Source organism: Styela clava, chromosome 13 (genome assembly GCF_964204865.1).
Source record: "Styela clava chromosome 13, kaStyClav1.hap1.2, whole genome shotgun sequence".
NCBI classification, from domain to species: Eukaryota; Metazoa; Chordata; class Ascidiacea; order Stolidobranchia; family Styelidae; genus Styela; species Styela clava.
Genome location: NC_135262.1, coordinates 17,411,650 through 17,434,998, shown reverse-complemented (window position 1 = coordinate 17,434,998; position 23,349 = coordinate 17,411,650). Strand labels below are relative to the sequence as shown.

General features: G+C 35.3%; 2 protein-coding genes across 2 annotated transcripts; both read left to right on the top strand.

Moving 5' to 3' along the window:
• The first annotated feature begins 1,852 nt into the window (after window positions 1-1,852).
• Window positions 1,853-3,574, top strand: LOC120332455 (choline/ethanolamine transporter flvcr2b-like). Its single transcript, XM_039399704.2, has 2 exons — window positions 1,853-3,055; window positions 3,296-3,574. The coding sequence occupies exons 1-2, from the start codon at window positions 2,138-2,140 to the stop codon at window positions 3,566-3,568; spliced, it is 1,191 nt and encodes a 396-aa protein (XP_039255638.2). The 5' UTR covers window positions 1,853-2,137; the 3' UTR covers window positions 3,569-3,574.
• A 1,964-nt stretch (window positions 3,575-5,538) lies between these two features.
• LOC120333218 (anaphase-promoting complex subunit 5-like) lies at window positions 5,539-22,086 on the top strand. Its single transcript, XM_039400585.2, has 18 exons — window positions 5,539-5,852; window positions 6,225-6,298; window positions 6,954-7,131; window positions 7,681-7,793; window positions 8,164-8,363; window positions 11,132-11,300; window positions 11,375-11,520; window positions 12,628-12,757; window positions 12,850-12,936; window positions 13,595-13,776; window positions 14,610-14,748; window positions 17,858-17,935; window positions 18,053-18,174; window positions 18,634-18,781; window positions 19,796-19,945; window positions 20,320-20,470; window positions 21,346-21,445; window positions 21,886-22,086. The coding sequence occupies exons 1-18, from the start codon at window positions 5,717-5,719 to the stop codon at window positions 22,034-22,036; spliced, it is 2,454 nt and encodes an 817-aa protein (XP_039256519.2). The 5' UTR covers window positions 5,539-5,716; the 3' UTR covers window positions 22,037-22,086.
• Window positions 22,087-23,349: the final 1,263 nt, after the last annotated feature.

Below are 23,349 nucleotides of genomic sequence, written 5' to 3'. Positions count from 1 at the left end.
GAAGACCTTTGCCTCGTTAGGGTTCGGGTGTATCAGCATGTTAACGAAGATTGAAATATACAAATTCCTCTAGAAATAGGCAATACCCGCGCCGTCATCATTTTGGTTGTAAGTAGGGTTGCCAACTTTGTGTTAAACCATTCCAGGACACCTTAATGTCTAAAATTGGAAAATTGATGCAACAGAAGCTTGTGAAACACGGAAGACATCTCTAAAGCAACAGTGTGCGCTGCGCGTCGAAGAGTGATGATCGTGCAACGTTATTTCACAAATACAAGCCTCTAAATAATTTTATCATAATCAAAAAAAACTTGTGAAATGTTGAATGTTTGAGGCATAAATACAAACTAATCATTCTAACCCGGTTGTTTTCAAACTTTTTACGCCGCGCCCTCTTTCTAGAAAAGAATAAATCTTGCGCCCCATCTCAAAAATAACAAGCTAACAATAAGCTACAAAAACCAGATAGTAAGACGAAAGGCGTTTTATTCAAAAACACGTTTAAAATGCGTGGACGGAAGTTACGGAACGTAAATGGTTGTTTTTGGCTGCCAACATAAGAAATGTAAATATCCAAAATAAGTCGGGCAAGATAAAAAATAAGGAATATTTTATTTTCAAATAATTAGATTTTCTTAATATATCTCATTTACATGCGCCTAATATTTTAATAAAATGTTAAAATTTTAAAGATATTTCCAGTCTAGACGTAGAAAATAATCTCGCTAGTTGCTAGATATTTTTGTAAAGTCTGACGAAAACGTATACGACGACTAAATTCGCTTTGGATTGTCTGTCGTCTTCAAACTTCGACCTCAAGAAGTATGCGAAATTATACTTTTGCACGAATAGTAATACTGCAACCGCAAACTTTGCAATTACTTTTGTGTAGGTGAAGAATTGAGCTACACGTTTTCAAAAATGTAGTTTTTGCGAAAATATATTAAGTCATTGCGGGAACAGACATTTGCGCAATTTCTTAATGCAAACTGCAATTGTAAACAATGCGGTAATTGATCATTATTTGTAGTAAATCGTTATGTGACATGTGACGTGAACAAATGAGTTTACAGTTAACGAGCGGAAAACGGGCTGTTCCCATTGGTGTGATACTAAGAAGTGTAATACAAGTAGTGGAAACGTCCCTTCAAAAATCATTAAGCTTATGTACCAATTATGCAAAATGCATAGTTTTGGTATTGCTCCATAGTCAGTATTTCACTTAACTCTCATAAAAGAGACAAAAATCTGATCCCACAAAACAACATTCTGTCATGATTCCGTTATCGCGGAACTATATTCTTGCACAACTTCATTATTACAAAAGCATCTTCTCACCAACTGAAAGTACTAATATGCAGCTAAATATTTCGTTTAAGGTTCGTGTTCAAAGTAGGAATGCCATACACCATTTGACTGCATTCTCAAATCAACTCTTTCTAGTGGGATATAGGTAGACAGAATTTCTATCTCTTTACCTGCCGTTTCTTCATTTAAATCGATTTATCGCAATATTACGCTCATCATTGAATGATTGACACCAATATAAAATGGAAGTACGGCGTCATTTGTCACCATACATACTACGCTAATTTGTGCCTTTAAAAAAAACCTTTTGTTGTACATGTGCTAATATTTGACTTTACATTCATCATAACGCTACAACGAAAAAGTATTTTAAATTAAGAAAGAAATTTCGAACACAAAGATAATACTATATGTGCTACGCTTTTAAGACGCTGTTCGTCAAGCACAATTGTGTAAGATGATAATTCATCATAGCTGAGCTGCAGAATATCTTGCAAACTGTTTAAATTCATCGACGGAAGTTTTGACTATTTAACAGGTTTACTTAAACAGGGTCATAGAAACCGCAGTATATGGAAATTATACGTGTTTTCGAAAGTTCTCTCACGCGCTGATATAAATTGTCTTTTAAAAAAGAAGATTTCAACGTCCAGCATTTTTCGTCTTACTAACAGGTGCTCAGAAACATTTAAGAATTGCGTGAATAGCCTATTTCCTTCCGGTAATAACAATTTTGGAAGCCAACGTATTCGTTGGAAAAATGAACACTTGTGCCAAACTGCTCTCACATTCGGCTGTTGAGCAGTACGGGGAAAGTTGAAGTCTTGCGATGCACCACGAGGTAATTGAAACAGCGAAACTTTTAGAGAGTAATGAAACTAAGTTGTATGGAGTCAGATGGTTGGTGGCATGTTTACTATTTTTGAGTGGATTCTTGGTCATGTTTGCATGGCATTTCTTCGGAGTTATCAACGAAGCATTGTCCCAACACTTCGAGGTGTCTCACCAAACCATAGATTGGCTAACCATATGTGCCGCACTTGGACAATTCATAGGGGGGCCAGTTATTGGCTATCTATTCACTCATAAGCCAACTGCCATAAAAATATGGTATATTGTCACAATTAGTCTTCAGGCAATAGCCTTCACCATTTTTGCTACGGTGATATATGTCGGAAAGTATCTTTTTATTTGCATGATAGCAGAGGTTGCAGTTGGTTTTGCATGCGTTGTGTACTTTGCCTTAATCCCAGTGACTGCAACAGTTTGGTTTGGAGAAAGAGAGCAAGCAACCGTCTTGGGTATCGGTTGGTTTGCCATGATGGCCGCAGTGGTCGCGGCTTCAATATTGCCAAGCATACTATTTGCTGGAATTACTGACTTATCAGTAAAAATGCTTTATGTGGCACTATGCCTCTACGCCATGTCCACACTAGCAATAATTACTTTATTCATTTTGTGCTTGTTTATACCAAATTCGCCAAAAGTTCCACCATCGCATGCTGAAATACAAAGACTAACGACAGCAAGAGAAGCCGAGCAAAAAAGCTACAAATCAACACTACTACGATTTGCGAAGGAATCAAAGTATATCGCGACGGAACGAACAAGTTTGACGCTCGTTCTGATGTTTACCATCATCGATACAGTTTTTGTTTGTGAATATATGCTTGTACCAGCAAACGAATCAGAGTTAGAATTGAGTAACAGCACCCTGTTGTCTGACGACGACGCCGCCGACATATCCGTAAGTAGAGGTTTTGTCCTGACAGCGTATTCTATCGGCGGAATCATTGGCTCTATAGGAATGGGGGCCATAGTAGATAGATTGAAATCCTACAATCCAGTTGCCAATATAATAAGTTTTTCCATTTGTGTTAACGTCATTTTGGCAATGCTGGCATTCATATATAATATAAAAGTACTGGAATATATCAGTAACTTTATGTATGGACTGTCAACGCTGTCAGCCTATCCTTTCATACAGGAGATGTTGAAGCAACATGTTTACCCCACGGTACAAGAATCTACCCAGGGAATTTTCATTTCGTTGGTAGGAAGTGTTTTTTGTGTATTGCTCCCTATTGTCATTCGTGCAGCAATGACGAATTTTGGAAAAGTTCAATTCTACGTAATTGTTCTGATCCTTTTTGTCATTGTACAAATACTTACTCTCAGCATCAAACCGGAGATGAAAAGATTTAAATATGAGAGCGAAGCCGTCAATGACAATGCACCTCTTAAAGAAGTGGGAAAATGATAAAAATACTCGTGATACACGTGATAGAGATAAATTTTGAATCACTTACTTGTTTTACTTATATTTAATAATAATAAGTGTGAGACATTTGATAGACGATCTGAGATCAACAGTTTTGGCCTCAGATTTTGAAAACAAAGCTGAATACGAGTTGCGTCAGCGAAGTGTTTTTAATAATAAGCAAATTCGGAAAATCCTAAATATTTTCCTTTTTTTAATTCCGTTTTTGCTATCATACAACCATGTTTGTTTCTCTTTTGTTGTTTTCTCAATTTTTAGATATAGCACAAGGCAATGTTGCTTATTTTATATATATTATACTTATTTACAATAATTAATGTCGTTAAAATCTCAAATCCAGATCGTGTTCCTTTTCTTTATATGCCTTATATATTTTTATGAGTGAAAATTCGTTCATTTATATATTTTACCATTCATGACTTGGATAATATATACTACACGTGGATCTTCCATTGCGTTCTTTGCTAATTCACATGCGACAGTCAGTGATGTTTGAATTTAAAATGAATTCAAACCGCGTGCTATATATATATATGGTAAAATCGTATCCATATCGTCATTGTTTTGTATCAAGGGTTTAATAATCAAGTGAGAGTGAATGATACGTGTTGGTATATATGATGTGACAGTGTATAAGTGAAGCCGTGGGTGGAGGGTTGGTAAGGTAACATTGTCAGGGTGTATGTACGAGAAAATCAATCTGAATAATGGATATATCAATACAGTACAATACGACACAAATAACGATTAATATGTACAGAGAACACGTTAATCAATATTTAACAGCACCAATGAGTGACAATGTCATAAATACAACGGAGGTGAAAATTTGACCGTTAGTACAAAAGGTTCTTGGTATATTTTCATATGCTGTTGCTTATATGGTATGAATAACTTATAGTCTTTGGTGTTCAAATGTGGATATTCAAAAAAACTCCGCTATTTTGGGAGAATTTTTAACTCAACAATCAGTCTTCGAATTATCTAAAGCAGCGTTTCCCAAACCGTCTTCTGAGTGTTCCGTGGAAAAGGGATCAAAATTACGACTAAATTGGTCGCCATGGCGATCTCGGGATCGTGAAGTTGTCGACCAACTGGTGACCGTTTAATATCGCGTCACCGTCGACCTAAAGCGGACTAGCCTTTTGAGGGTAGTGGCATTTTCATTAACCGTCAGCATAGGAATGTAAAATAAATTTATTGATTCACATACACAGCATTTAAAATAAGAAACAATAAATAAATGCAATATTTAAGATATTCAATCATATTTTAGTTCTGTTAGATTTTGCGGCGCATTTGTCACCTCGCCACACCCCTTCGGAAATCGCAGCACTACAACATTTTTCTTCATAAATTTACTCTTTATTTTTTGGTGTTTTGCGAGGCGAGATAAAAATCGTGAGTGTTCCATGGCCAAAAAAATTTGGGAAACGCTGATCTAGAGCAAACGGTCGGTACCACCCGCTGGTACCACCCTTGAGTGAACAAGTAAGCTACCACTTCGTTTGGCAAAACCTTCAAACTTAATCTGTTAACATTACTTGAGGTTTATTTTTTGCTCTCCTGATTCTATATAAATTTCATTTATTATAATCTTATCAATTATTTTACCGCCTGTTATGCTGAATATTAAGTCGAAATAAACTTGTACTTATTCCCGGCCACCAGGCTATCATGGTGGAGATAGCGCCGACTATAATATAAACAAAAGAGAAATTCAGAAGAAAAATTGCCAAAATGATTAACAAAACAATTTATAAATTTAAAAGTAATTATTTGAGTCTGTTTTCTCGCAAATAAATACTTTAAGTTTCTCATATAAACCAGTTCATCATCAAAAATTGTGATTTTTACTAGTTGCTCCGATCACCTCATGTCGTTGAGAGCACTCATTGTCGTTTGTCGTCAAATGTGGGAATTCCCCTTAGCTAACGAAATTGAATTGCAGAATTGCAGTAGGCCTTGTTAATTACAGAACTAGGCTATGTAAATAGCCTATTTCCAATAAAAATATAATAAAATATTAAAAGCATGGTTTGATAGACTAATATTCCTGTATTTACGTGCTTGATTTCTACTAGGCTAGTTCAGTAGTTGGTCAAATCTGCGGCTAGAGACAGAGAGATGCTTTCTTCCGAAGGATCTGGTTACGAAGTTATAACTCCTTACAAAATAACTTTACTCGCTTTAATAAAAAATTATGCTGTAATGGAAAGTGATGTAAAACATCACGACCATCCAAGGATTGTTTGGCTTGATGGTGAGTTGTTAAAGTTTTTTTTTCCATTCCAACATTTAGGATATATCCCTCTTCTACTCTGAGAAGGTTTCATTTTTTCTGTTTTTGTAGCTCTAATTCCAGAATTCAGTAATTGGTAGTATCAAAATTGTTTTGGCTTAGAAAATCTGAAACTCTTACTTTCACATTGAATGTTCTACTGTTATAAAAAAAAAACATGTAAACATAATTATGACTGTATGACAAGTACCGTACTGAAGTAGTGCGACATCACCAATGTAAATTCAAAACTACTTTTTAAAAAATTATTATTCTTTGAAAAATATAACTCTTCATATATCAGTATATAGACTTTGCTGGTCGATTGTATTAGTTTTGCTTTATTTCTTTCAGATGAAGTTATCTGCAAACGTAAACTCAATTTATCATTGTTAAATTGGATTCAACAACCAGATGGAACATTGAAGGTGAAAATTTTTTTTTATTTTTTTCCATTTTTATTGAGAATTTATTTAAATTGATGTTAATAATAAGTGTAGACTGTGGAGGGATCGATTATACTGTATTCAATATTCTTTTATTCCAAATCAATTTTAATCTTGACTAGTTATCAAATTGTTTTTTCCACTACATGAAAGTCTTTTTGATTTGCACATGATATATCAACTTATCTTTAACACTTTTTAGCTTATGTGATATTAGCAAAATTTTCAAAATATTCTGTCTTCGTATTTATTATATTTCTTCAGATGGGTTGCTTTCAATGACCCTTTTATACTAGCTTGGCAGTTGGCGAATAAAGCAAAGCATCAGTAATGCTCTTGCCATCTCTTTCAGCTGATTACTCTGCGTGTGTTCGCAGGTATGAATTTTCTGAAGAATAAATATATGCAAAAAGATTGTTGGACTTCTCATCACTGTAGGTTGTTTTCAGTAACCCCTTGTCAGTTACACCTTTGTTATTCCACCATCGGGTCTACGCATCTGAAGCTAATAATAGCCAACATGGACTGATAACTGGCAGTGGTTCACCATTAAAATAAAAAAAACAGATAATATTTCATAACAATTTATAATAAAATATTTTGTAATTCTAATTTCCAGTACCAAATTTATTTTCAGAGTATACTTCAAATTCTTGGATCTTGTTCTCGTACTTTACATTCATCGTTATGCAACACATTACAAAGTCTGTGTGAAACAGATTCGCCTCAGGTTCTAGATGACTTTTTCGAAGATGTAGGCTTTCTCATTTCTAGCCCACAAGAAACTAATTTATTGCAAAGAAGTGGAATTACTGGTATGTAAATGTTATTTTCAAACTTATTATGAATAAAGGGGTCTTGTATAGTTTAGTACTACATGCACTTTTAGTTGGCCTGGCTCAACAACTTTTGCATATGTTATACCTAACCCCCACCATACTATGTCACCAAAAAATTACATCACTGTGATGTCACAGTGTAAAAGCCTTCCAAAGTGTACATAGGGTCGTCCAAAACGCAGACGATAACCCGAAATCGAGCAAGTTATTGCTCTCGTTTTCTCGTCGCAATGATCTCGATATGAGAGAGATTGCTGTCGATGATGAGTTTGTTTTTGATAGCGCAGGTGTCATTTGGGGCGATCATAGCTATATTTTGGCAAGCTGTATGACATGATTGTGATGTCGTAGTGACATAATTTTTGGATGACATAGTCAGGTGGGGGGTTGGGAATAACATATGCAAAATTCGTTATGCTATGCCCACCGGAATTACCTGTGGTACTAAGCTATACTAGACCCGAATAAAGCTTTACAGGTTTTATTCGACATCTTCTTTATGATTGGCTACATTGTTTTTTTCAGGTTTATTCTGTCGATCGATGTTTCTTCATCATGAAAAATTACCATTTTGCGAACTGAAGCCATTGTTGGATAAATTAACAAGATATTGCTCCGTTCTTCTGGAATCTAGGAAGGTACAACTATTGCAATTTTGTGAACTTCCCGAAATTTTTAGATATAGCATTTTAATTGTCTCATCACACCAAGAGTGCTCCAGTGGAAAGTTTATTTTTGTTGGTTTGAAATAGTATTACACAGAGTTTCCATTCAATTTTAATGGTGTTTTGTATGTATCTCAAGTAGAGGAATCAGTTTTATCTCAGTTTATATCAGTTACGAGGACAACTAAACTTTCTAAGGATTTAAATACCGTGACCAGTTAGTTAGCAGATGTCGTATCGAAAGGATACTCCAGGAAATTTCTTTTTCATCTGTCATTAATACAAAAACAATTTGTTCCAATAGTCTATTCCAACAAGTAATTTGTTATATTTGTATTTTAAGCCGCCTTCACACCTAAAGAAATCATTTCATCATGGTGCAGGTGATGATGTCATCAATGATGTAATAAATGAATATGATGACAAAAGCGATTCGTTTGATGAAATGGAATTGGAAAGCCAGAGTGAACTTGACAGCAAAAGCAGTGAAGAAAGTGCACTCGGCATCGAATTAAAACCATCTGATCTGAAAACAGATGAACGGTAGGTAGAAGATAGATTGTTTTATCTACTTCATTTTCAACTGTATTTACTGTTTTATCGATTTAAATCACAATTTATAAGCTTAGCAGTTGTCGGAGCTGCACTGGCATCTCAACATTGAAAATCAAATTGTCTGGTTTCAACTCAACCCATTTGTATAATGAAGCTTTATAATGAACTAAACCACCTCAAACAGTGGGGCACGCCCCACAAGGTGGGCGGCGACTCAGGGATGGCCAATACCGAATAGTTCACTATTTCGAATACATTCGAAATTATTTTTTTCGAATATGAAATTTTGAATACTTCGAAAATAAAATCCACTAATTGAAGCTTATCTAAATGTATGTAGGAATTTCCATACAATAAGCAATGGAATACCTGCTATCTAAAGTTACAACCTAGCCAAATTACCAGGTATTTCATATTTGCAGATTATTGCAGTATATATTTCATATACCATGAGTCATGTTAACAGATATAAATTAATATGGCAATAGTGGTATCGGTGATGGATTTGAATATTTGCGCAACACAAAATCATCCTAGTAAAACGCCCATACATTTAATTAAACACCAACCATTATCCAAATTATTTGCCGATAAGCGGGATAAAGTATGAGTTATTTTTCTGACTTGTGACAATTTTTTTTGTGAGTACAAAAATGCGAATCAAAAATTAATTATATTCGGGTACTTTACCACACATTTTAAGTCTGCAGATCGCCGTTGTATGTTTGAGTAATAATACTTTTAATTTTTTATAAATAGGAATCAAAAACTATTTATAATCGGGTAGTTTATCACACATTCTAAGTTCACAGATCGCCGTTGTATTTTGTAAATACGAAAATAGGAATCAAAAATTAATATTAATCGCGAGTTTACATCTATTTGAAATGCCTTACCGTGTTAATTTAATTCTATTATCATAACTCAAAATGTTGGTAAATCGGGCAGTTTACCACACATTTTAAGGCCACAGATCGCCGTTGCATTTTAGAATTATAGTTTTATTATTTTGTAAATACGAATCAGAAATTAATTATAATTGGGCAGTTTACTACATATTTCATGTCCACAAATACCCGTGGTATTTAGTATTAATACTTTCATTATTTTATCAATATGAAAATAGGAATCAATATTTAATAATATCGGTCAGTTCACCACACATTTTATGTCCACAGATTGTCGATACAACCATGAGTTACGTTGAACAGAATTAAATTAATACAGCATGACATTTTAATAAATGCTGTTACCAGTCATGGATTGGATTATTTTGCGCAACAAAAATCATCTTGGTAAAGGATCGATACTTTTAACTATCGTTATCAAAATTATTTGCCAGAAATTATTTTCTAATAAATCGACTTGTTTTTCCAACTTGTGACAATTTATTGGATACGTAACAATTACGGCTATAAATACCGTATTTCCCGGCTAATAAGTCCACATGGCAAATAGGACGATGTCTATTTTTAGCACTCAAAAAAGGGTTTTTTCCATATAGGCCTCCAATAAGACGGGTAAAAAAATTGTGTCCCTGTTGTTCAGTTATCCTAATATGCGCTAATAATTTTATAAGTTTAGAACCAGATCATTTAACTATATTTAACAATTGAGCGGTAAATTTAAGTTGTAAAGCGGCAATCATTTTGGACAACCTATTAACCCGAATTTTGAAATAATTTTGAAATGTGATAAGTACTACACTGTCCGTCCACGGGTAATTTCACGGCTGTGTTTTCCTGTCCCCGTCGTGTTCTGCTGAATCGGCAAAACGAAAGGGTCACAAATCACTTTATCTCGGTGGCCGTGTTTGTCTTTTAAAGTAACAATATCATGATTGGCAGACTCTAACACCCAAATATAAGGTTACACAAATCATGTTTGAGAAGACTCATGCGAATAATAAGTAGGCCACATAGAAATAAAATAAACATACTTTCACGATTAGACGCCCCCACCCCGCCTAGAAAAGCGACTCATTAGACGAATTTTTGACGTAATGGAAATGAATTTGTAAATTAAAAGCCTCGTAGACGAATGTCGGCAATGTCCACCCGCGCAAACGTGCAAATATGTCGCAACACTATGCGACGTACGGCCGCACAGGATATAAACAATCAAAATGCCGATTCTATTCCATCCTCATTACAATACGTGAGACAGCTTAAAAAGTCGTTTGAAGATTCCCGTAAAACGAAACACCACGTTTACGGCGAAAAGTGGCTACTATTCGGAATTATTCGAAAATCAGCCGAAAAGGTATTCGAATACTTTGATATTCGAATACATTCGAATATTCGATTCGTTTTGGACAACCCTGGGCGGCGTAGACACCTTTTTGAGGGGGCGTGAAAACTAATTAAAAATAAAAATATTTGTTAGAATTGATCTTGTCTGCCTTGTTTTGGATATTTACATTTCTTTATTTCGAATATTTAAGTTCCATCTACGTATTTTTAACGTGTTATTTGAATAAAACATACTTGAGAAGGGGCGCGATACTTGACAAATTCTGTAAATGATGAGTGGCTTAAAAAGTTTGAGAACCACTGGACTAAACTATGCACGAAAGATTTCAGGTTTTCAAAACATTAATCCATCATGATGACTGCTTATTCGCAGATCAAGGGTCGCAAAAAAAATTTGCCTTGGATTATATGGGATAAAACTGAAATCAATTGAAAAAATGTGATTTCCGTCGTTCGTCCCCGTGTATTACAGTTTAACATTACTTCTAATATTTTTAATGCAAGGTCTGAAGATCTCGAAGTAACAGAAGTATTTACATCGAAGCAAGCAGACTATTTCTTTGCTCAGCAAGCAGCTCTGATCACAGATAAAGAAACAATGGCTATGTCACCTCCTAAATTGCAAGCCAAAATCAGTCAAATTTTAAAAAATAATCCTAAACTCACCGAAGCAGTAAGATTCTTTTCTTATCTCCACTGTTGCCAATACTGGCCATATATTTACATTTAATTTTTTTAAATTTACAGCATTATTTGAGCTATCTCAATTGCCTCCGAGTTCGTGAGTTCTGTGGTTCTATTGATTGCCTACTGACATATTTTAATCGACATGCCAAGGCTAAGGGTAATACACAAGGTTCTTCAACAACTGATCAAGCTTCTGGCATATGCAGGTACATACTCATTAACATATATGAATATTGATGTTCATGCATATAACACATTTAAAGCAGTGGTTCCCAAAGTTGATTGACCGCTGGTCAAAATTAGAAGCTGAAGGAAATTCACGGGCCAAAAGAAGGAACCTCATGCAAGGGGCCCTTATCGGTACCGGTTCGTATAATTAATATACCGATTTGTTAAGATATCAAACCAAATTGTTAGGAATATACACATGCCTAAACTCTGACACTGACATAACAATTTGCGGTATGTAGAACACAAAAAAACATTAGGTGTTTTAAAATGTTTCACTTAAGTTTGTGGCCATATTACCGGTAAATCGTTACGCGGGCCCACAGTTTGGGAACCACCGATTTAAAGGATGGATAAAATACAACTAATTTTTACTTTTCAAAATTATGATTATGTCAATATTAGTGGACGTGATGGCCTAGCAGATAGGCTTTTCATATTTATTCCGAGGTGAGAAAAGGCCTATCAGCCATTTACCAGACCATGTGAAATTGTAGCTTTTTACATGGTCATTAGCTGCTCATACATAAGCCTTGCTTTGAGTAAATGAAGAAAAACTCGTAAGAAAATTAAATGTATTGAAATAGGGGATCTTCTATCTAAATAATCTGACATTCGAAAGAGTCTGAAATTCAAACAGTTTGGGTCCGAACCAGGCCTAATACAAGCAGCCACTGATATCTGAAGAGCTACTATTTGAAAGGACCGAAATCCTCCTGATTACCTACACAATATATTACACTTTGGGTGAGGTTGGGTGGCATGGGATTTGAACCTGAGAGGTATAATCTGCGATACCATCACAGTTAGCTTAACACCCTAACTGCTAGGATATCGTGGCATCCTTTTCTCAACAAATTCAGTGTTTCAATTTATATTGTTGTATTCTCGAACTAAATTGTTAAGGTATCTCACAGTTGAGAATATGTGAAATGAAGATTTTAATGAATGATTGATTCATGAATGATTGATAGTGTCTTTTCGTTAGGTCACCAATCGCTTTCGCGCCAACTTTTGTGATATTGCTTCTCCTGTTAGAATGAATTGAGAGTTAAAATATAACAAGATGAAACTTTTTATTTTAGGTATGCTGCCCTAAATCTTGCACTTCTACATCATAGATTTGGGCATAGAAATGCTGCGATAGCTGCTGTACGAGAGGCTGTCGATTTATCACAATTGGCAGCTGATATGCAGTGCTTGCAACATGCAATGGTCAGTTGAAGATATCATATCTTTGTTGTCTATTTTCTTATCTTTATGGTGATAAATGTGTTGTTATTAACATTGAATATTGGCTTTTTCAGTCTCTCATGTCAGAGTTGGATCCAGGTAATGTTCATTTGTCACTGATGGAACATCAAGTTAAACCTGCGAAACAAATGAATTTAATTGTAAGTTTCCAAAATATTGAATTATTTATAATGTGTTTAAGAAAGCATTAGTCGATCATGGATCAAACACTCCTATCTGTAAATTTTGCTTTATTGAACTTGGAAATACTGATATTGATGAATTAAATTCTTTTTTCAAGTAAGGTAATGGAAAGCATTTTCAAAATTAAACACTGATCAATAGGAATAATAAAACTTTAAATTAATTGGAATTTGGGCTTCAGTAATTTGTTAGGTTAAGCATTCTCAACGTTAAGAAGTAACTTGCTATCTAACGCCTTTTTTAAATCCTGTGGGTGATAACAATGTGCTAGAAGATTTCCGGACTCCTCACTGGTGTAGGGAGATTCACATAACTGCTGGTCTGTTATGACATCCTCCACTATCAAGTCCATTTACTTGAGACAAATAACTGTCTAACTAATCCCATCCCCGACATGGACTAATAGCTGATGAGAGGTCGAGGTATGCAATATGGTGACACTGTCTTCTCAACTTTTGTCTCTGTCGGAAAGACATGAATATCCTATCCAATAGGTTACATATTGCTTCCCCTAACTTATAACAACTGCAGGTATTTGCAAGTTTTAATATTTTTTTGTTATTAGACATTTCATATTCTGGTATCCTCAGTATTCTTTTTCATGTTAATCTTCAGAACCTGGCAGCCAAGGCTATTCAACGAGATAATAACAAGCAAGCATTGCTCGGAAAACGACCTTGTCATGTATTTATGCAACTAACAGCAAGTGAAGCTCTTGCAAGCTCAAGAGCAATAGAGAGTCTAAGCCCAACAAGTTATATTCACAAAGGTGCTTTATGGAGAATGTATGGGAAAAGGTATATTGATAGTTTCAAAGTTTTGTATATCAATAAAAGCTTCAGAAGTTACAAAAAATAGAATTGTTTATAGAACCAGAGGCTTAAACTTAATATGAAAAACTATGAATAAAAAACAGTATATCTAAAAAAACTACCAACAGCTAGGCTAACATTTATATAATAATAAGAAGCACAATGTAACATTTGGGGTCATTATGACGTTATTTTCATCGATCATTTCAATGGAAATCTATATTCATAAAAAGCATAGTCGAAATTCAGCAGACACAAGTGGGCAGGATAAAACACTTCAGTGGGCCGGGTCTGGCCCGCGGGTCGTAAGTTGCCCACCCCTGGCTTCGACTTTTAATATGTAAATTATAAGAACCCCTTAGTTACTGATAGCAATTCAGCTGCAAATGGCTCCCAACCTTTTACGACATATTTCTTTCGTCGCTTATTTTGGAACAATTTATTCCTTCTGACCTGTCATATTAGTAATAACTGTTTCCGCTATTTGTTAAACCTTTACTGTTTCCATAGCTAGCGTTACTCGTAATTCACACTCCAGTATTTAAACAATTTAGTAAAACTACTATGAACAGAAAGTAATGTTTCTGTATTTCTTCCGCAAGAAATTTATAATTCTTCCTTGGAGGGAAATTCATTCCTGATTGAGAATCACTGTGCTATCATATTGATAAACCAAAAAATTTACAAGATTTTTGAAATATTACAATGTTGAAATGTAGTTGCAGGCGGAATCATATTTCATCATTTGCATGAGTGATGAAAGCTTAAAGGATACTTTTTTGCCATGAATTGATCAAACAATGCAAATTTTATTTCAGGCATATGGCTTCTCTTTACTGTATGTTGGCTCTATCAACCAATTTGAAAGGTCGCAAGGGTACAAATTTGTTTCCTTGGCAACCTAATATAGCCGAAGTTGCTTTATCACTTTGTCACTTAGTGGAGTTGTTGCATGAGGTAAGTTATAGAGCAACATTTAGCAGAGAAACACATGGGGTAGCTCATTTTTGTGTGTGATGTCATTAGCCTACTGGAGCATTAGAAATGTATTGTCTCTACGTCTCTGGCTACCCAATTTGACACCATTTAGTCAAATGCCCAGGAGACCAGTGGCGCGACCAGGCCATTTTCAACGGGGGGGTCCGACCGGAATTTACACAGTGCAACCACGACGTAAGTCGCAACGCCACTAGGTGTCGCCCCGCTGAAACACGATAAATTGCTCGTGGATAAAACGGAAACGCCATCGATTAAATCCCAGTCTTTCGCTTACCTTGCCCTCGTTCATTAACGGCGCTTTGCTATGTCTTGCACCTCGTGGGTAGCAAAACGAAAAGCTGTTAATTATTTTCAACGTTTCCCTCGCTTTGCGCCTCGTGGATAGTGAAACACGACTTGAATAAATTCCAGTGTTTCCCTCGTGCCGCGCCTTGCTCGTTGGGTGAATTCGTCAAGACTAAAAACAAAATGCACTTCTTGCGAATGGATCTTTTCCCGACCCTAACCCCAGAAAAATTCTAAACTAAACTGAAGCTCACCGGAAGACATAATCAGTGGCGCAACCAGGCCGTTTTCAACGGGGGGGGGGGGGGTCCGACCGGAATTTACACAGTGCAACCACGACGTAAGTCGCAACGCCACTAGGTGTCGCCCCGCTGACCACGATAAATTGCTCATGGTTAAAAGGGAAACGCCATCGATTAAATCCCAGCCTTTCGCTTACCTTGCACTCGTTCATTAACGGCGCTTCGCTATGTCTTGCACCTCGTGGGTAGCAAAACGCCGTTCATTACATTCCAGCGAATTGCTAACGAAAAGCTGTTAATTAGTTTCAACGTTTTCCTCGCTTTGCGCCTCGTGGATAGTGAAACACGGCTTAAATAAATTCCAGTGTTTCCCTCGTGCCGCGCCTTGCTCGTTGGGTGAATTCGTCAAGACTAAAAACAAAATGCACTTCTTGCGAATGGACCTCTTCCCGACCCTAACCCCGGAAAAATTCTAAACTAAACTGAAGCTCACCGGAAGACATAATGACAATTAAAATAATTGATTTACAACTAATTTTTGGAAACACAACTAAATACTGACTAACTTAATGCAGGGATGTCCAAATCGAATTTAAATTCAAATATCGCAAACTTCAAATACTGTTTTTTCGTGTTTATAATAATCCCAAATATGGCGCACATATCCTAGGCGTCGTCGTCCATGTGTGGTTCGGCAATATATTACAGCTGAAATGAAAGAATTTCGATAAACGCCGACTTGAAGAACTTATAAGAGTTCGAGGACGTTTTTGATTGAAAATATTTTCTTAACGGGTATTTTAACTTAGTCGAGATGGTTTAGGCGTCCTCGGCAAATTGTGTCTTAATTAGTTGTTTTCATCCTCAGTTTCGATAGTGACCGAACATGACAGGAATTTTTTTCATTTCTTCTAATTTAGCGCGTATAAAATAGCTCTTAAATAGTATTTAATATCTATCGCGGATTTCGTCGGCATTCGGCATTGATAACAACATCAGTTCAGTTAAAGTTAGCGGTATTCATTTACAAACAAAAATACATAACAGCCGACATGAAATATTCAAATCAGCGCGGAATCCAATAATAAAACACGTTTTTTGGTCTTAATATGCACATAGAAAGAAGAAAGGACAGAGAAATAACGACTAAAAACTAAGAACGGTATGGTATGTTTGTGTACTTTTGTTTACCATCGTCGTCATAATCATATTAGTTAAACCCGATTCCCAAATTTCCGTCCGCCAATAATGGAGAATGAAGATGGAAAAACGTGTTTTACTTTTTGAGTCAGCGTTGATTTAAATTTTTCATGTTATGTGTTATAATTTTTTGATTATAAACCAATACCTCCAACTTAAAATGAACGATATTGTTATCAACGACGTCAGGACTCGGGATAACGATAAAATCTCCGATAGAAACCAAATAATATTTAGAAGCTATTTTATAGATTGCAAGAAATTAAAAAATTTGACTAAATTGAAATATACGATAATAAAATGTAAAAAATTTTCAACCAAAAACGTCCTCGACGTCTTATAAGCATTTCAAGTCAGAGTTTATTGAAAACCTTTCACGACGACTGTTAGTTATTGCCGTGCCACACATGGCTGCTTTCGATTGCGATAAAAAATGAAATAATTGTGGAATGTTTTTAAATCAGAACGTGGACGGGGGCGGTAGGATGTTTACGGCGTTTTCGGTTTTCGGCTTTTCATATGTAGAAAATCTTAGGTTATTCGAAGCAATATTTTTCCGAGAATAATTTTCGTATCCAGATTTTCAGAGTTTCTACTGCATTATTATAACATGAAGACGGGCGGCGTTACATTGCGTCAAGATGATGAAGCACGAGAGTATTCGTCACAAGAGAGAGAGAGATAGCATTATGCTATTCTCGCTTTCAATTCGCATCGACAGCGCGCGATTTCTACTTTTTTGAGATAACATATCTCATTTTCGTATACAAACATATACGCGGGGTTAGCGATTATTACGTAACTATCAGCAAAAAGGTATGAGGAGACTAAAAGTCTTTTCTCTGACTGATGATTGATAACTCCACAAAAAACGTGATTACACACCTTTATTGCATTCTTTCTTAGGGGAATATGGAAAATCAATATTTTAGTTTTTTACGGTTTCTACATTTTTCAGATGGCCACAATCAAATATTGTTCTATTCTGTATGCATTCTCAAATAATATTTTTAAATAACGAATGAAATATTGAATTTATTTTAAATTGGTTTATGTTCAATCTGGTATCAGTTGTTCAAGTTGACACAATTTCAAATGAAGATATTTTTAATTATTCCTAAAGTCAATTATTTACTATATCTAATAACGAATTTTGAATATTTCATTTGTCTTGGATATTCCATCTAGCTACCTTTGTTTTTACCACCTTGCTAGGCAGTGTATAACAATTAACTAATCTTTTCTGAGATTTGATGGTTTACAGTTACTTTGGAATAATTTTTACGTTTATTGCCTGATAATTTTTATCTGTTTGAATGAATTAACTTATTATCTTCCAGGCAGGAGATACATGTGCCTCTCAAGAAATATTACGACATACGAAACAAAGATTTCCATGGAATACAGAACATAGCAAGGTAACGTCATTGTAACTACCGTAATTCATATTTTACAACGCATTAGATCAATTTTCACTTGTGACTTTTTGATTTTACAAAAATTTGATTGCAGAATAATCATGATTACTTTTCCAGTTGTGGCAAGTCACTGAATTGCGACTGAAACACAAGATGGCACTGAGGAGTTGTAAATTTTCCGAAGCAAGTCAAATTGAACAAGAAATTCTAGCTCTTGACAAACAAGAAGCTGATTATCGGTTAGAAGTAGTTTAGCTGATGACAAAATTTCAGAAACGTAATTGGTTATCCATCGATCCTTAGAAATATGCCATGTTTTTAGAATGCTGGTAAAAACGTAATAGTGAAATTATTTTGAGGGTTCAGCACGACCTTATTTCGACAGTTATGAGACCCAGGTACATAGAAGGGGTGATTTATGAATTCATTTTATTACCCACCGGCCTTTGAATGAAATATGATTTAAAATCCGGGATACTATATCGCTGAAATGCAGATATTGCATTAGCTTTATCTTTCACTATATACAATAAAATTCAGAAATCACAGAATACCCTTTTCTGAGCATAAACATAGAATATTACATGTTACACTCTAAACGTCTTTTATTTTATTTCTCGACTCGACTTATTTTAAGATAATCAACCGTTTCCAAAATGCTTGACTTCTATTTATTGTAGTTATTTGTATATTCACAGAAAAGCAGAAAGATTTTATTTAAGTGGAGATGAAGTAAAATCGTACTCGGTGCTTCAAGACATGTTGAAAACAGCATCCGCTGAGACTATGTCTGGTATAAACAATATGAACACCATGAAACAATGTACTCCAGAACTTAGATGTCGAGTAGGTTACGTTTTTCTGTTGTAACATAAATTATTCAACTTGTTATTTTAGTACATACGGTATTATAGTTGTTAAGTTATTGTTGATCGACTCATCTGATAGTTAGGAGAATGCACCACTAATTACAGGGCCGTCTTTTGGACACTGCAGCATATGCCGTCAATTGGACCTGCGCTTAGGATTTTGAAGTTTAACCCCTATAAATTATAATCATGAATGGGTCAGCGTGTATCATACACCAATGACACATTGGGTAAAGTTACTTTATGATTTTCTACTCACTCAAGAGTTAATAAAATCTAAAGACCAATTCATTTTTCGGTACTCTCTGTAATGTGTGTACCAGGTTAGGGTTAGGCCATGATTTTATTACGATTTTTCGTATTTTGGTTCTATCACAAGTTCGAGGACTGTCTTTGTTAGCCAAGTGAATATACCCTGCGGAATAGGCTTCCGCCACTTTACAAAACTTGATGTAAAGTGTGCAACAAAATTAGTTACATCCATATTGATACACACACTTCTGAAGCGCCCATTTTCATTACAAAATCTTAAGTTTCTGTTATTCCAATAATATCTACTCAGGTTGAACCCCACTCAATCCGATATGCCAAGAAGAGCCTAATAATAGCTAAGCCCGGCTCTGACTGATAACATAGACATAAAAGTTTTTATCCCATTGAGGAATCATGCCTAAAAACTGATTGCTAGACTTCTAATCAAATGGTGTTATCATATAAGCTTGTTACAGCTCCATTTAAACTTCCATCTTAGTTTTGGAACAATGAACCGGCAGACTCCTTTTATATTTAACCTGATTTGGTAACAAATTTGGTTCAAATGCATGAGCTGTATTGCAGCCTTCCTGAGATAAATATTTAATTGCGATTTTGCGTCTATCCTAAATAAGCATATGCTATCCTAAATAAGCATAAGCTATGGAAGATGTTTTCATTAGACTGAATTAAATCTATATGTTTAAATATTGACAATCCATGTTATCGTATTTTTCAGATTTACATATTACTTTGTCGAAATCTATTTGATGAATCAAGTGACAGCTCCACATCGTTAACTTATCTCCTTAAAGCTCTTTCTACGGCCACAAAATATTATCTACATGGACTTATTATTGAAGCCAAACTACTTATTGCACAACTACAGGTTTGGTTACAATGCATTAAGCTTTCAATTACGTTATTTTGACAGAAAGTTTCTTTATAGAAAAAACAGAAATATGAAGTGATGAAACAAATAAATGTATATATTTCTGGGTTATACTGAATGTATAATAAGCTGGAATTTCATGATACCAAAATAAAAATATAGTCAAATTCTGTAATTCAGGAAAATTTTGTCTCCTTCAGAACACCTTATTAGACATTTTTATAGAGAAAAATTAAAAAAAACTATTTCAAATTAAATGGTTACTAAATGGTATTGGTAAATTAAACTGGATTTGATCCAAAGTAATGTCTCTGTTTTATTTCTTTTTCAATTTTCCCATTTTCATGTTTTTTCTCTCTTTATTTTTACAGTTACACTCAATGATGCCTCAAAATGCAGCCATAACTCTCTCTACCTTAAATCATGAGTGTTTAGCGAACGGTTCACTTCTCGATTTGAGTAGATTAAAATTGATCCAAGCAATGGTGAAAATGGCAGATGAGAAAAATCAATCTTTAAATAGTAAGTATGAGCCAGAAATTATAGGATGACCCAAAAAAAATACAATACCCATAAATTTCTAATTACTTATACGAAAAAATTTCACCCAAAATTTTAGTTATCTTGGACACTTTGCACAAAAGATATGTACTCTCTAGAACAGTGGGCCGTGCCCACTTTTTAGAAATTGTGAACACTCACAACCCACCTTGAAAATAACTTGTTAACAATAAGCTACAAATAACAAATAGTATGGTGAGAGGATGTTTTATTCAAAAAACACGTTGAAAATATGTGGATGGAATCCCAGTTTTCTAAACAATAGAGAAATGTAAATATCTGACAAATATTTTTATTTTTAATCAGTTTCATGACCTCTAAACAAATTGTCTACGCCCCCTTCGTGGGCGCACCCCACTGTGTAAGAACCACTAAGACTGTAGAATTGACTTGCTTTTATTGCAATTTGTATGTTTGTGCCTATTTTAAGTATGGTGAGAAATAAACTACTGATTACTGATAGAATATGCTCCAAATTCACTAGGTTCTGTAATTTTTTTTTTTTCCTGTCACAGAAACTATGTAGCTATGTAGTAGGCCTAAGAAAAGCAAGGTGTGGAATGAATAAATGAAATTTCATTACCTCGCAAGCTAACCGACATTTCATTCATATTTATAATGCACTTACCCATTGTGATGTTTGTGAAAATATTGCAAATTAGGAGAAAATATTTTGTCAATATTATTTTGTAGTTCTATGTGAGCACATTGATACATTTGTGTGCACCTATCGCATGTATTGGAATCGTAATACCTGATGCCATTGTTGGGTTTGTAAGTGAGTGTTTCAGGCGTCTTGATTTGTAAAAGACATTTAACCCTACATGTATTTACAGGTCTTAATTCAATCATAGAGCTTATTCTGGATGCAAAACAAGGATTTGAAATATCACAAGATCTTTTGAGACAGAAATATGTAGCATATTTGCTTGCAGGGTATGCTTATTAATAGCTTAGTTTATTAAAATAGCTTCCATAGCTGAAAAGGCATTCGTTTTTTACCTCTGATTACCCTGCGTATCCAGGTTCGAATCTTGTGGAGAAAAATTATGTGCGAGAGGATCGCTGGACTCCCCGCCTCCGTGGGGTGGTTCATGTAACTGCTGGTTGATTACGGCTTCCTCCATCATCAAGTTGATGCATCTGAAACAAATAGCTGGCGAACTGATACCATTCCCCACAGGGTCTGGTAACCGGACGAGAGGCCGTGGTTCGCCATATGATTAAGCCAGCTTGTCGACTTTCCTCTCCCCCGGGAAAAATATGTAAATTCTATTCTATCCCAATGATAAATATGTAAATCCCATCCTATAGTTTCAGGCCTCGCATTGGCCAATGTATGTATGAAAATCCTATACTATCATATTCATTTTCAGCCTTTTCCATAAAAAATCTCAACTATTGTCTGACAACTCCGCATCTGATGAAAGCATTAAAGAAGCAATTTCAAACAGAAATGCATTTTCGTCCGAGTTTCGACAGCTCGATTCTTTAACATATGGGACATGTTCGTCATTACCTATTTAAATTGAAATTACAGATTATAGTCAAATATAGACTGTAGTCACCTGTGCTTACTGCGGCCATGCTACCCATTATTGCGAGTGTCTAAGGGCTACAACAGGCTTAACTTTGTCAATACTTTTTAGTTGGGTAGTGTTTTAGCAGCAACAAAAACCGCTGTTACAATCAATATTTTATCTAGGAAACAATCTAGGAAATGCTCCTGGTCATCCCAGACTGGTTTTCGAGTAATTATAAGTATAAGTTTATTTCGCCTCCATAATCAGCATAATAGACGGATAAAGTAATTGTTAAAAACAAAATATATAAAACTGATTATAGATTCGGGAAAGCAAGCATTGTGAAAGAGTTCGTGCTTCAGTCAGTTATCAGTAGTTCAGTTTTTCATAGTAGAATAAGAACCTAATAATTTATTTCAAACCTAATACGAACTACAGTACGCGAGACCCACATAGCAGTATTCCAAAATAGTTGACTTGAAATGGTTAGAAAACGTGTGTCATGAAATGTAACTGAAAAAACACGATGAGGTACTCTCTACCAGACTTGTGATAGTTATGTGGTAATACGCGAATGTGAGTGAAGAAACATACATATATTCCAATCTGATGCTTTATCTGATACATTTCGAGTGGCACGCGCTGTATTCTTCAAAATGGAATAAAAAAAAATTGAGTAAAACTATTTTTCGAGTGATGTTGTATACAAAGATGTGATACATACAAACGATTTTTTTATGTTCCTGAAATGCGCTCTGCCAGCTCTTTCAAACGACCCATAAGTGCCATATTGAATCGAAACCAACTGGGAAGAGATATCGACATAAAAGTGCAATGGTCGCTTACACACTTGGTCTTTTACTTCTCTGTATGATGTTATCGCAAAACTATCAAAGTCATTCTCGGATTAAGAATTTGTTAAGGAATGTATATTATATATTGTTCGAGTTGCCAATTTTACATCCGGAAATAGTAGAGGTGTTTGCGAAAATAGCCTGCCAAGACAGACCATAACTCGTACCGTTGAAGAACTTGGAAACTCTCTAGCGGAAACTTTATTTGCAAAGGCGGGAAAATTTTCATCATATTTCTTGGCGTCTGACGAAAGCATTGACATCAAGTTTACTGCTCAGTTGGCGTCTTGGTAATCTTCTCGCGGGGAGTTAATGATGATTTGAAATTACCGAAGAGCTCGCAGCCATTGTCCCTATTAAGGGTAGGACTAGAAGCATTGAATTGTTGGGAGCTGTCAAGCGTCTTGGCTTGTCTTTGGCGAAACTTTCGGGAATAACCACTGATGGCGCCCTATTAATTAAT